The sequence below is a fragment of the Salmo trutta genome, chromosome 17, assembly GCF_901001165.1.
Source record: "Salmo trutta chromosome 17, fSalTru1.1, whole genome shotgun sequence".
In the NCBI taxonomy this organism is placed as follows: Eukaryota; Metazoa; Chordata; class Actinopteri; order Salmoniformes; family Salmonidae; genus Salmo; species Salmo trutta.
Window position 1 is genome coordinate 49,558,596 of NC_042973.1, and position 13,486 is coordinate 49,572,081.

At 45.4% G+C, this 13,486-nt stretch overlaps 1 protein-coding gene across 1 annotated transcript in view; it reads left to right on the plus strand.

Annotated features, from left to right (window-relative positions):
• The window catches only part of LOC115152343 (copine-8-like), a 57,233-nt gene that overhangs the window by 27,513 nt on the left and 16,234 nt on the right, over positions 1 to 13,486 (plus strand). The window contains exons 5-8 of the mRNA XM_029697112.1: positions 1,380 to 1,484; positions 8,076 to 8,117; positions 8,461 to 8,536; positions 9,137 to 9,193. Of these exons, the coding sequence (XP_029552972.1) occupies positions 1,380 to 1,484; positions 8,076 to 8,117; positions 8,461 to 8,536; positions 9,137 to 9,193 (280 nt within the window). The remainder of the gene's footprint in view (positions 1 to 1,379; positions 1,485 to 8,075; positions 8,118 to 8,460; positions 8,537 to 9,136; positions 9,194 to 13,486) is intronic.

Genomic DNA, 13,486 nt, shown 5'->3' on the forward strand with positions numbered 1-13,486 from the left:
AAAATTGCCAAAGACTCCAGCCACCCTAGTCATAGACTGTTCTCTCTGCTAACTCACAGCAAGCGATACCGGAGCACCAAGTCTAGGTCCAAAAGGCATCTTATCAGCTTCTACCCCAAAGCCATAAGACTGCTAAACAGCTAATCAAATGGCTACCCGGACTATTTGCTTTCTATGCATAGTCACTTTACCTACATGTACATATTACCTTAATTACTTTGACTAACCTGTGCCCCTGCACACTGACTCAGTACCGGTACTCCCTGTACATAGCCTCATTGTTATTTTATTATTGCTCTTTTATTTTTGACTTTAGTTTATTTAGTAAATGTTTTTCTTAACTCTTATTTTTCTTAAAACTCGAATCTCGTATCCACAACAAGACCATGGTGCTTACCTACGGAACAGCAAGAGTCATCTCCCGTCTGGACTACTGCATCGCTATGTTGGCTGGGCCTCCCGCTTTTGCCCTCAAACACCTGCAACTTATCCAGAACGCCGCAGCCCGCCTGGTGTTCAACCTTCCCAAGTTCTCCCATGTCACGCTGGTCCTATGCACCCTCCACTGGCTTCCAGTCGAAGCTCACATCCGCTACAAGACCATGGTGCTTGCCTACATAGAGCAAGAGGAACTTCCCCTCCCTACCTTCAGGCTTTGCTAAAACCCTACAACCCGAGCACTCAGTTCTGCCACCTCAGGTCTCTTAGCCCTCCCACCCCTACGGGAGGGCGGCTCCCGCTCAGCCCAGTCCAAGTTCTTCTCTGTCCTGGCACCCCAATAGTGGAACCAGCTTCCATCTGAATCTTGGACAGCAGAGTCCCTGCCCATCTTCCTGAAAACATCTGAAACCCTACCTCTTCAAACAATATCTTAAATAATCCTCCTCCTCAAACCCTCCCTCCCCAAACCAGCATTTGCACAGAGAGTATAGGTGGTAAGGGATGAGTGGACGTGAAAGAAAGGATGAGAGGAGAAATTAAGAAAATGAAAGGCAAGGAAAATAAAGGGTGAGCCTGAGTTAAACATACATTGTATGGGACGGCTTTGCCCAGCAGATGTTTTTATGCGAGCTGACTCCCATATCTTGCACTCAACACATTTGGCTTTTGTGCAGCTGGATATTTACTGAAGCAGTTTAAATGGCTAGCTCTGGGGCACAACAGCAGCATGATCTCCCTGACCACATGGCCACACTGTATCCTGTATAAGAACATGAAGCTACTGCTGCTGTTGTTGTTTTGACTTCTATACAGCAAAAACATGTTTTTTTTAAATAAGTAGGAGTTAAAAACCACATGTTGTCTTGAAAGGGTCCTAACAGCCATTGTGTTTGTGCGTGTGTGCATGCGTGCATGTATGTGTGCGCGTGTGTTTCTAGATTTACTATCTGCCATAAGACAGAGGTAGTGAAGAACACTCTGGACCCAGTGTGGCAGGCGTTCAAGATCCCCGTCAAGGCCCTGTGCAATGGAGACTATGACAGGTAACTCATTCCTTAGATGCGGGTAACTGACAGATGCATAGATTCAGCACTTTGAAATAAAAAGGAGAATGGCAGAGATAGTCCCTTTTGAAGTGACTTTCTCCTTCTACACTACATTTCACTACATTACTACACTACAGTGCTCCAGTTAACAGAACTGCTGGGCTTCGAGGGACCCCCCTTCAAGCGAATGAGCAGTCATTCTGACTGCAACATTCTAACAGTGTAATTCATACATTTCCTATGTGCTATCGCCCAAAAAATGTGGTTGTGTTTGAAGGCCTTGGGTAACATTTTCAAATAACACAATACCATTTTCATTCATTTACAGTATGTTACTGTAGGTTATATGTAAAAAGTTATATTTGTAGAGTGGCTTTGTTGCAACTATGAAGCATAAAGCATATGTGTTGGAACACGGTAACAGCTTCTTTTTATGACAACAAAATAAAAATACCCCAACCACCAAGACGCATGGTCAAGACGCACAGTCAAATTATGAAAACGTCAATAGCCTTAACATCATTATGAGCACCAAGTGGCCTTCGTAAATTGTGAAACTCTATAATGGACATTAAAACCAGATAATTGGACAATTTGAAAATATATTGGGACACCTTACAATCATGAAGCAATATGCGCCTACACAGGCAGACCGTACTTGCTACAAAGTTACAAAAAGCTAAACCAACAACAACACAAAATGAAATTGGATACATTGTAAACGCAGGTCCAACGAGGAAAAAGCTTAACTAGCTAGCATTGATTTGCAGATCATTTTTGGGGGGAGCATTCTGATGACCTAACGTGGTCAGTGATGAACATTTATTTATCCGGTCCCCTCCGCTGCTAAAGCTGTCAAATCCTCCCACATGTTTCTAGTTTGACCAGCTGTTTTCAGCAACTGGTATTTTTGAATTTGGTTTTCATATTGGCAGGTTTGCTAGCAACAAACTAGCTAGCTTCTAGCCTAGTGTTTCATATGCGATCGATCTCGTAATTAACAGTCAGTGTTGACGAGTGTCCTGACAAGAAGGCAAACGTTTCTAGCTATGCCAGACAAAATCGTGCATTATCAGCTCATTGTTAAGAATACATACAAATTTATGTCAATAGAAAACAGCTACCTTGCTGTTATTCTGGCTGCAGCGGTTGTGACTGTGTTAGCCTTAGCTAGCTAGCAAGCAAGGGATACGAGCGTTGCCAGTGAGCATGTCAATGGAAAATAAAGAACAAACGACTGTGTTGCGTCAATAAATATAGAAATAATTGAGCAAACAACGGATTAGAAAGTATGAATTTGACAATATAACAAAATGTTTTATTTCTGCTGGTAAATGTGTGCTTTCATATTGTTTTCTTTGGCAACTGCGTTATAAGAGGAATAATTGCCTCCGTTCTGTACGTTACCTTGGAAAAATGTACTCCATAAAGGGACTCGGCAGCATTGTCCATTGCTTGTGTGCGTCTTCACACGATGGCATCAGTTGGATTTCATTTAGCTAACAGTTGACCAAATGTTCATAACTTTCACTTGCTTGACAAACTTAGACATAACTTTGTTTGGTTGTAGTGCATAATAGTTTCTGGTTTTCTCTTTATTGTGTCCCCATCATCTTGTCATTCTTCAGAACCATTGCGGAGCAGGCCTACAACGGCTGTGCAGGTGCCTTATTTTGCGCATAGGGAGGGAGCGCCGCTCTCACTTTGTTTATGGTGCCGGCCAGACTTGTTTTCTTTGCCAGCAACTTATTCGCCAATGACAGTGAAGTGAAGAAATTGTCCGTGATGACATTTCTCCCCTTGCGAACTTAAGGTTCCACAAGCCTCTTCACCACATTCTCCAACACCTGCTGCCTGAAGTGGATATTTTCCCATAGATAGAAAGCCATTCAGCATGTACAATTACGCACGCTCTCACTGTGTAGCGTACTCTAAGCAGGCCAGAGTAGACTGATAAGACTGCTTTGATTCGGTTGACTGATCCCTAACGTTTTTGAGGAAAAGTTATTATGGATACATTTCGAGTATGATTGTATGCAAACTTTCTGTGCAAAGCTAACTTTCATCAAGGGCTTAGGTGATGTATAGTTGGGTTTCTTTTCTCTCTTTGTCAGTACTCATTCTAAGGGTAACGGATGTGACCGTTAGACTCTTCATAACATGTCAGCATCACTGCAAAACACGATCATGATAAAATATTCATGCCCTTCATACTGCTTCCAAAGGATTTTTATGTTAGCAAAGAGGGCAATCTTGATCTATTTCGGGTGTACTCCCGTTCTCATGTGACCTGCAATCATGCGTTGTTCAGCTAACTGGAGCAGAGCATGTGATCACATGGCATAATAAAGGTCTTAAATTCATAATCATAATCAAGGTTTTAAAAATCAATAAACTTTCACCAGTCATGCTGAGTTTGTTTACTTCCTTGAGTAACTATGGGTACCCCCCCAGTGACAACATTGGTCTTTATCTGTGTAGTCTGCCCTGTGCATGCATGTGAACTGCAGCTGTCAAGCATGAGGTGATTTACAATCTGACAAGAGATGTCTACAAAAGTGTTAACCCTGTGCCACTGGTAGGTTATAATTCGATTAATTTTATTTGTTTTACCATTTCAATAAACGAAAATGAAGAATTCTAACCCTTCATAGGAAAGACATCAACCTAATGACAATCATTGCATTCTCTCAACGAGCTTCACTTGGAATGCTTTTCCAACAGTCTTGAAGGAGTTCCCACATATGCTGAGCACTTGTTGAGTGCTTTTCCTTCACTATGCGGTCCAACTCATCCCAAACCATTTCAATTGGGTTGAGGTCAGGTGATTGTGGAGGCCAGGTCATCTGATGCAACACTCCATCACTCTGCTTCTTGGTCAAATAGCCCTTACACAGCCTGGAGGTGTGTTGGGTCATTGTCTTGTTGAAAAACAGATGATAGTCCCACTAAGCACAAACCAGATGGGATTGTGTATCGCTGCAGAATGCTATGGTAGCCATGCTGGTTAAGTGTGCCTTGAATTCTAAATAAATCACAGACAGTGTCACCAGCAAAACACCCCCACACCATCACACCTCATCCTCCATGCTTCACGGTTTCAACCACACATGTGGAGATCATTCGTTCACCTACTCTGCGTCTCACAAAGACTCTGCGGTTGGAACCAAAAATCTCAAATTTGGACTCATCAGACCAAAGGACAGATTTCCACCAGTCTAATGTCCATTGCTCGTCTTTCTTGGCCCAAGCAAGTGTCTTCTTCTTATTGGTGTCCTTTAGTAGTAGTTTCTTTGCAGCAACTCGACCATGAAGGCCTGATTCACGCAGTCTCCTCTGAAAAGTTGATGTTGAGGTGTCTGTTACTTGAACTCTGTGAAGCATTTATTTGGGCTGCAATCTTATCCTCCACAGCAGAGGTAACTCTGGGTCTTCCTTTCCTGTGGAAATGAGAGCCAGTTTCATCATAGCGCCTGATGGTTTTTGTGACTGCACTTGAAGAAACTTTCAAAGTTCTTGAAATGTTCCTCATTGACTGACCTTCATGTCTTAAAGTAATGATGGACTGTTGTTTCTCTTTGCTTAGTTGAGCTGTTCTTACCATAATATGGACTTGGTCTTTTACCAAGTAGGGCTATCTTCTGTATACCACCCCTACAACTGATTGGCTCAAACGCATTAAGAAAGAAAGAAATTCCACAAATGAACTTTTAACAAGGCACACCTGTTAATTGAAATGCATTTCAGGTGACTCCCTCATGAAGATGGTTGAGAGAATGCCAAGAGTGTGTGAAGCTGTCATCAAGGCAAAGGGTGGCTTCTTTGAACAATCTCAAATATAAAATATATATTTTTTGGTTACTACATGATTCCATATGTATTATTTCATAGTAGTTTTGACGTCTTCAGTATTATTCTACAATGTAGAAAATAGTAAAAATAAAGAAAAACCCTTGAATGAGTTGGTGTGTCCAAACTTTTGACTGGTACTGTAGTAGAGATGATAAGGGATGAGTGAAGAATGAGTCCAGCTAGCTTAAATAAACAAGGGAATGAAATGGGTGTATCAGTCCCTGAGTCTAGGGTTAGAGGTATACACTGAGTCTACATAACATTAAGATCACCTGCTCTTTACATAACATACATTGACCAGGTGAATCCAGTTGAAAGCCATGATCCCTTATTGATGTCATTGTTAAATCCACTTGAAATGAGTATTGATGAAGGGGAGGAGACAGATTAAAGAAGGATGTTTAAGCCTTGAAACAATTGAGGCATGCATTGTGTATGTGTGCCATTCAGTGGGTGAATGGGCAAGACAAAAATTATAAGTGCCTTTTGATTGGGGTATGGTAGTAGGTGCCAGGCGCACCGGTTTGTGTCAAGAACTGCAACGCTGCTGGGTTTTTCACACTCAACAGTTTCACGTTTATCAAGAATGATCCACCAACCAAGAAACATCCAGCCAACTTGACACAACTGTAGGAGGCATTGGTGTCAACATGGGCCAGCATCCCTGTGGAACGATTCCGACACCTTGTGGAGTCCATGCCCCGATGAATTGAGGTTGTTCTGAGCGCAATTAGGAAAGTTTTCCTAATGTTTGGTATACTCAGTGTATATAAAGGCAGTTTTTTGGGACCGGTAACATATAAAGACTATAACTGATACTGGTGAAATGCAATTCTTGAGGAGAAACGACCACACAGAATTTGTGTACATCTTGCCAGCCAAGGATGACAAGGCTTGGGTGGCTGCAGGTCTATTTGTCCAGTCCATGTCATTTTTTGAACAAATGGGAGGAGGTACCATTTCATAGAGCCTGCATTTGGCAGACTAAAGGGTGTGAGATTAATACAAAGCATGAGCTTATAAAAAAACTTTGAATGGAGTTTCAGTTTTGTATATTTATTCTATTACTCAGTAGGTGATTATATAATATTTTAAATAAAACATCTGTCATTAATGATCTGGAATGAAATGTGTTATCATTTGCTGTCTGTCTTTTGGCACCCTGTCACATCCATAACGCAGAATGTCACATTCATAACACAATTTTCCTCTAGTGTTATTATGAATGTGTTTATATCTATGTAATTGTTGAGGAATGCAGCACTCTAATTCGCAATGAAAATAGAGATGAGAGGGCTTTGTGTTGGAGCCTATTTCTTCCTATTTAGGAAATAAGAGGTAGGCCTACCTGTTTGACAGACAAAATTAGGCTATAGGCTGCTATATCTATCGATTTGTCTGTGAATTCCTCCACCCACCATTCACTCTTTAAATAGCTTACCTCCGTGTCAGTGAAGGACTGTCAAATTAAAACCAAGGCGCAAATTGAGGTGGCATGAGAGGGTATGCCAGAGGCCTACCTTTTATTAAAGAAAATGTCAACAAAAAAACACAGCCCTACCCTTTGTTAGCATAAGATGTTGAAGAAAATAAAACTGATCTGATTATATAAAGTGATCTAGAATTGCGCTTTGGTCCGCGATGCTTTATGCTATAAACAATCGTTAAAATGCCCAGGAAAGACGTGGCTCTGATGCATATGGGAATATCTTTGTTTAGTTTCTTTGATATTCAGAGGTTGACTTTGCTTGGGAAGTAATCTAATTCTGTCACTATCAATTAAGCTATTCATTTTCTGTACAATAGAATCTGTTTAAATACAGACATCCTTTAGAGAGAAAAAAAGTGACCTCATTGGGTTAAGCCACGAAGAAGGGTAGCCATCAGTTAAAGCTTACATTTTTCTGCGTCGGTAGGCCGACTCTGTCTGGGGTGGAAAGGTAGACCTAACTTTTGACTTCTCAGATTTAATTATTTGCAAACGGACAGTTTCTTTACAAACCATGCACACAGATTTGGCATTGGGGAAATATGATCAAGTGAACACGCAGGCTTATCTCTCTGTGCTTGTCTTAGTTTGTAATTTGTCTGGTATTAAAAAAAGATTCCACTAATATGTAAAATTACGAAAAATTGTATGAAATGTTTATAAAAGGCAATTCTTTTCTCTCAGACCTGCTACTACGATGATAGATTCATGTAATGCTTTTACGATAAAAGTATTTCTACCATGGTCCACGGTGGTCTGCAAACCTTCAACCTTCTGGCCCGCAGCCCTGTGCGCTATAAAAATTCCAGCTTACAAGACGAAGAACAGTTTCTAAAACTGAATCTAAGTCTCTGGTCTGTCCAAGAATTGAGGGTAATCGGTAGACAGGTTCTCTGCTATCCACTTTGTTTGAATTATTATAGGGAAGGTCAGTTTTTTTTTTCTTCAAGCGTTCAAGGAGGGTTTAGGTAAAATATATTTTGCTGAAGGGAAGGCCACCCATTTTCATTTCAAAGAGGTCCAATTTTCTCTATGTAACCCTTAATGTTCACTCCCTTAGTACATTGACTACCAAAAGCAGACACCTTTCTGAGAGCACACCCTCTTAGAGCCAGACCATCCTCTGTCACAGATGAGCACCTCTCTTTTAAACAGCAGAGATTTTCAATCAGACACACTAATTGGTTTTTCAAATGGAGTTTCTATCTCTCTCTTTCTCTCGCTCTCTCTCTCTCTCTCTCCTTCAGGAGCATAAAAGTGGAGGTGTATGATTGGGACCGAGATGGAGGGTGGGTACTGTCTCAGAAACATACGCGCACACTCCACTTATTATCTGCACTTCTGCTATAGTAATTGCCCCAGGGGCAACCACATGAATAGTCTGCACTCAGAAAAATTGCTTATGTATTTCATGTATGTCGTTACATAATGTAGGTTATTGTTCGATGATTGCAAACAAACCTGCTGCTTGGAATCACCCTGTGATGGAGTTTGTAACAATGTACCGATGTTGCAACAAAGGCATTTTGAAAAGTCATGTATAAACCATCGGATCTGTTCCTAGAAAGGCGATCCCAGCTGGAAAGAAATCCCAGCAGGTGTGTGAGACACTGTTTGTGTTTACTATTCCAGCCATGACTTCATTGGGGAATTCAATACCAGCTACAGAGAGATGTCAAGAGGCCAGTCACAGTTTCACAGCTACGAGGTGAGACATGTTGTAGCAGGTGTATATACACACACATTCACACACGCTAACGCACACCCCCACAAGGATAGTGAAACAAGCGCACACCCTTATCTTAACTGTTTACCCAAACATTGAGCCTTCAAGGGTGGTATTGCAGAGTCTAGGAGAGGGGCGTCATACATCTGGACCGCGAGGGGGTCCAATCAGGCATGCGGGTGGTTTTAGTAAAATACAAACTCAATATACTTTAAAATGACTACAACCAAATCGAAACTGTGTAGAAATGTGTAGAAACTGTCCAACTCGCTAAAAATCCCCAAGATGAAAGCTAGACAGTCAGGAGGCATTGAACATTCCAAAAACGGTGGATAGAGGACTTTTTTTAGTGCAAATCTTGATGGTGAGGAAATATAACAATTTTCAGTGCACCCTCTGGACCTTATTGAAGACCAAATGCGGACACCAGGGAAAAATTTGTTTGACACCCCTGGTCTAAGCAGTCAATTTGATTGATGAAAAAACATTTTAAGTCAGGTTTTCAGTTGCCTTGGCTTTGTGTTCAACTCAAGATCAATAAGACACAACAAAGTGAACCAAACCATGTTCTGTTCTCTGCAGGTGGTAAATCCAAAGAAGAAAGGCAAGAAGAAGAAGAAATACCTCAACTCAGGAACAGTGAGTCGATACCCTCTTACACTCTTGACTTGAAAAGGCCACCTATCTTTCAACCCTAGCTGTATCTTAGTGGGATTGTATGGCTGTGTCTCAAATGGCACCATATTCCCTATTGCCCTCTGGGCTATCGTCAAAGTAGTGCACTATATAGGGAATAGGATTCCACTTGCGATGCATACTATGGATGTAATTCTGCACTTATTTTTTGCATGTTCATAGCTCAAAGCATTCACAGTTTAATTAGTAGCTTTGTACTCTACTTTATTTGTTTTAGCCAACTCTTCTATTGTTGTCGTGCCATATTTAAATAAGGTGTTATAATTATGATACTACTGTATTTCCACTGAAATCCTGATGTGCGGCATGGCCCTCACAAACTTCTACAGATGCACCATTGAGAGCATTCTGTCGGGCTGCAGCACCGCCTGGTACGGCAACTGCACCGCCCTCAACCGCACGGCTCTCCAGAGGGTAGTGCGGTCAGCCAAACGCACCATGGGGGGCATGCTGCCTGCCCTCCAGGACATTTACAGCACTTGCTGTCAGAGAAAGGCCAAGAAGATCTTAAGGATCTCAGCCACCGAGGCCACGGTCTGTCCACCCTGCTACCATCTAGCAGACAGAGACGGTACAGGTGCATCCGAGCCGGGACCGAGAGACTGAAAAACAGCTTCTATCACCAGGCCATCAGACTGTTGAACAGCCATCAATTGCCGGCTACCTGCCCAGTACTCAGCCCTGCACGTTGAGACTAACACCCAATGTCTATATGAATGCTGGTCACCTCATATTCTGTTTATATACTGTTGTTTACTCACTGTGTATGTACAATATATACTGTATTCTTGACATGGCTCATCCTAATATACATACTACTTGTCACAACATCCACAGAAGGGGGCGCCTCTCCTCGGTCGAGCGGCAGTCGTCGTCGCCGGCCTACTAGCTGCCACCGATCTGTGTTTCAGTGTCTATTAGTTATGTCTGTTTTTGTTTGCACCTGTTTTGTGTTTGTCATTAGTGGGGCGGTTATTTAGTCTGTCTGTGTTTAGCTAGGATTTGTGCGGGATTGTTCGTTGTTACGTGTGGTGTTACGTTGATTGTCTAGGCATTAGGGTTGTCGGGCTGTGCCCCGTCTGCCTTTTGCGCGGAGCTTCTTTTATTCATTCTTTCTGACTGTTATGCTCCCAGCTGTATATGAATCTTGCCCGTGGACTTATTAAATTAAGTTTGTTCTCACGGACCTCCGTCTCCTGCGCTTGACTCACTCCTTAAACTGTTCATTCCGCTCATGACAGAATCCCGCACCAAATATGGAGTCAGCAGGGACAGGAACATTGTCAATGGAGGAACAAGTCTCCCAACATGCCAGCCTCCTCCAGCGACTGGGCACGGCCATGGACCAGGTGCTGACCCGATTGGAGAGCTGGGAGCGAGTCGCTCCATCACCCCCACCAGGACCAATTCATCACCCTGCGCCCCTACCGAATCCAACCGAACCCAGTACAAGCGGGATACGGATAATGGCTCCCAGGGAGTTCGACGGGACGGCCGCTGTGTGCAAGGGGTTTTTGCTCCAGTTGGACCTGTACCTGGCGACCGTCCGGCTCTCTCCCTCCGATGAAGAGAGGGTGAGCGTCCTCGTCTCGTGCCTCACGGGTAGAGCCCTGGAATGGGCCAACGCCATCTGGGAGGGCACAGACTCTGCGAAAGACAACTACCCAGAGTTCGCTCGCGCTTCTGGGCGGTATTCGATCATCCCCCGGAGGGCAAGGCGGCGGGCGAGCGATTATTTCATCTGAGGCAGGAGACGAGGAGCGCTCAGGACTTTGCTCTGGAGTTCCGGACTCTGGCCGCCGGATCGGGGTGGAATGATCGGGCCCTGATTGACCACTACAGGTGTAGTCTACGTGAGGACGTCCGCCGGGAGCTGGCTTGCCGGGACCATACCACCACGCTGGACCAGTTAATTGATTTATCCATCAGGCTGGACAACCTGCTAGCTGCCCGGGGACGTTCCGATCGGGGCCTATTCATTCCACCTCCCATCCCTCCTGTTCCAACGCCCATGGAGCTTGGAGGGACTGCTGCTAGGAGGACTGGAGGGGGGGGCCTCTCCTGCACCCACTGTGGCCGTAGAGTACACACTGCGGACCGGTGCTGGAGAGGTTCTCCCGGGAATTCAGATGGCAGGCGGAGCACTCCATCGAACCCCCAGGTGAGTCAGCACCAACCTCACTCAGAGCCCCCTGTCGATCACATGTATGTCTCTGTTTTCTTCCCAGAGTTTTCCCCTCACTCCCAGTATAAGGCACTAGTCGATTCAGGCGCAGCTGGGAGTTTCATGGACCGAAGTGTTGCTGATAAGTTAGGGATCCCCCTGGTTAAACTGGACCAACCCTTCCCCGTGCACGCTTTAGATAGTCGACCACTAGGGTCTGGCCAAGTGAGGGAGGTAACAGTGCCACTGGTCATGGTAACGCAGGGGGGTCATGAGGAACGTATCAGCCTGTTCCTTATTGATTCGCCAGGATTTCCAGTGGTGCTGGGACTTCCCTGGCTAGCCTCTCACAATCCTCAGATTTCGTGGGGGCAGAGGGCTCTTAAGGGGTGGTCGAGGGAGTGCTCAGGTAGGTGTATAGGAGTTTCCATCGGTGCAACCACGGTGGAGAGTCCAGACCAAGTCTCCACTGTACACATTCCCTCTGAATATGCCGATTTGGCTATCGCCTTCAGTAAAACGAAGGTGACTCAATTACCACCCCATCGACAGGGGGATTGTGTGATAAACCTCCAGGCTGGCGCGGCCCTTCCTAAAAGTCACGTGTATCCTCTGTCGCAGGAGGAGACAGTGGCTATGGAGACATACGTCACTGAATCCTTGAGACAGGGATACATTCGGCCATCTAAATCACCCGTCTCCTCGAGTTTCTTTTTTGTGAAGAAGAAGGGGGAGGCCTGCGCCCGTGCATTGACTATAGAGGTCTAAATTCTATCACAGTGGGGTTCAGTTACCCACTACCTCTCATTGCTACGGCCGTGGAGTCATTTCACGGGGCGTGCTTTTTCACCAAACTAGATCTCAGGAGCGCGTATAACCTGGTGCGTATCCGAGATGGAGACGAGTGGAAGACCGCATTTAGTACCACATCTGGCCATTATGAGTACCTCGTCATGCCGTATGGGTTAAAGAATGCTCCCGCCGTCTTCCAATTCTTTGTGGACGAGGTTCTCAGGGACATGCTCGGGCAGGGGGTGGTGGTGTACATCGATGACATCCTGATCTACTCGCGCCGCGCATGTGGCTCTGGTGCGTAAAGTGCTTGGGCGGCTGCTGGAGCATGACCTATACGTCAAGGCTGAGAAATGTGAGTTCTTCCAACAAGCCGTTTCTTTTCTGGGATATCGCATTTCCACCACAGGGGTGGAGATGGAAGATGACCGCGTTACGGCTGTGCGTAATTGGCCGACCCCTACCACTGTGAAGGAGGTGCAGCGGTTCTTGGGGTTTGCCAATTATTACCGGAGGTTTATCCGGGGTTTTGGCCAGGTGGCAGCTCCCATTACCTCACTGATGAAGGGGGGTCCGGTGCAATTGCGGTGGTTGGCAGAGGCGGACAGAGCCTTCCGTCGTCTGAAGGTTCTGTTTACCAACGCTCCGGTGCTGGCGCATCCGGATCCCTCTTTGCCATTCATAGTGGAGGTGGATGCGTCCGAGGCTGGGGTGGGAGCTGTGCTTTCGCAGCGTTCGGGCGCTCCTCCGAAGCTCCGCCCCTGCGCATTATTTTCTAAGAAGCTGAGCCCGGCGGAGCGCAACTATGATGTGGGGGACAGGGAGTTGTTAGCCGTGGTCAAGGCTTTGACAGTGTGGAGACATTGGCTTGAGGGGGCACGTCATCCTTTTCTCATCTGGACCGACCACCGTAACCTGGAGTACATCTGGGCAGCGATGAGACTTAATCCTCGTCAAGCCAGGTGGGCCATGTTCTTTATGAGGTTTCAGTTCACCCTTTCGTACATTCCGGGTTCTCGGAACCGGAAGGCCGACGCACTGTCACGTCTCTACGACACCGAGGAGCGGACCATCGATCCCACTCCCATACTCCCGGCTTCCTGTCTGGTGGCACCGGTGGTGTGGGAGGTGGATGCGGACATCGAGCGGGCGGGTCGGTTCGAACCCACTCCACCTCAATGTCCCGCGGGTCGGAAGTTCGTCCCGCTGGGTGTCCGCGATCGCTTGATCCGATGGGCCCACACTTTACCCTCCTCGGGTCACCCTGGGGTGGAACGGAC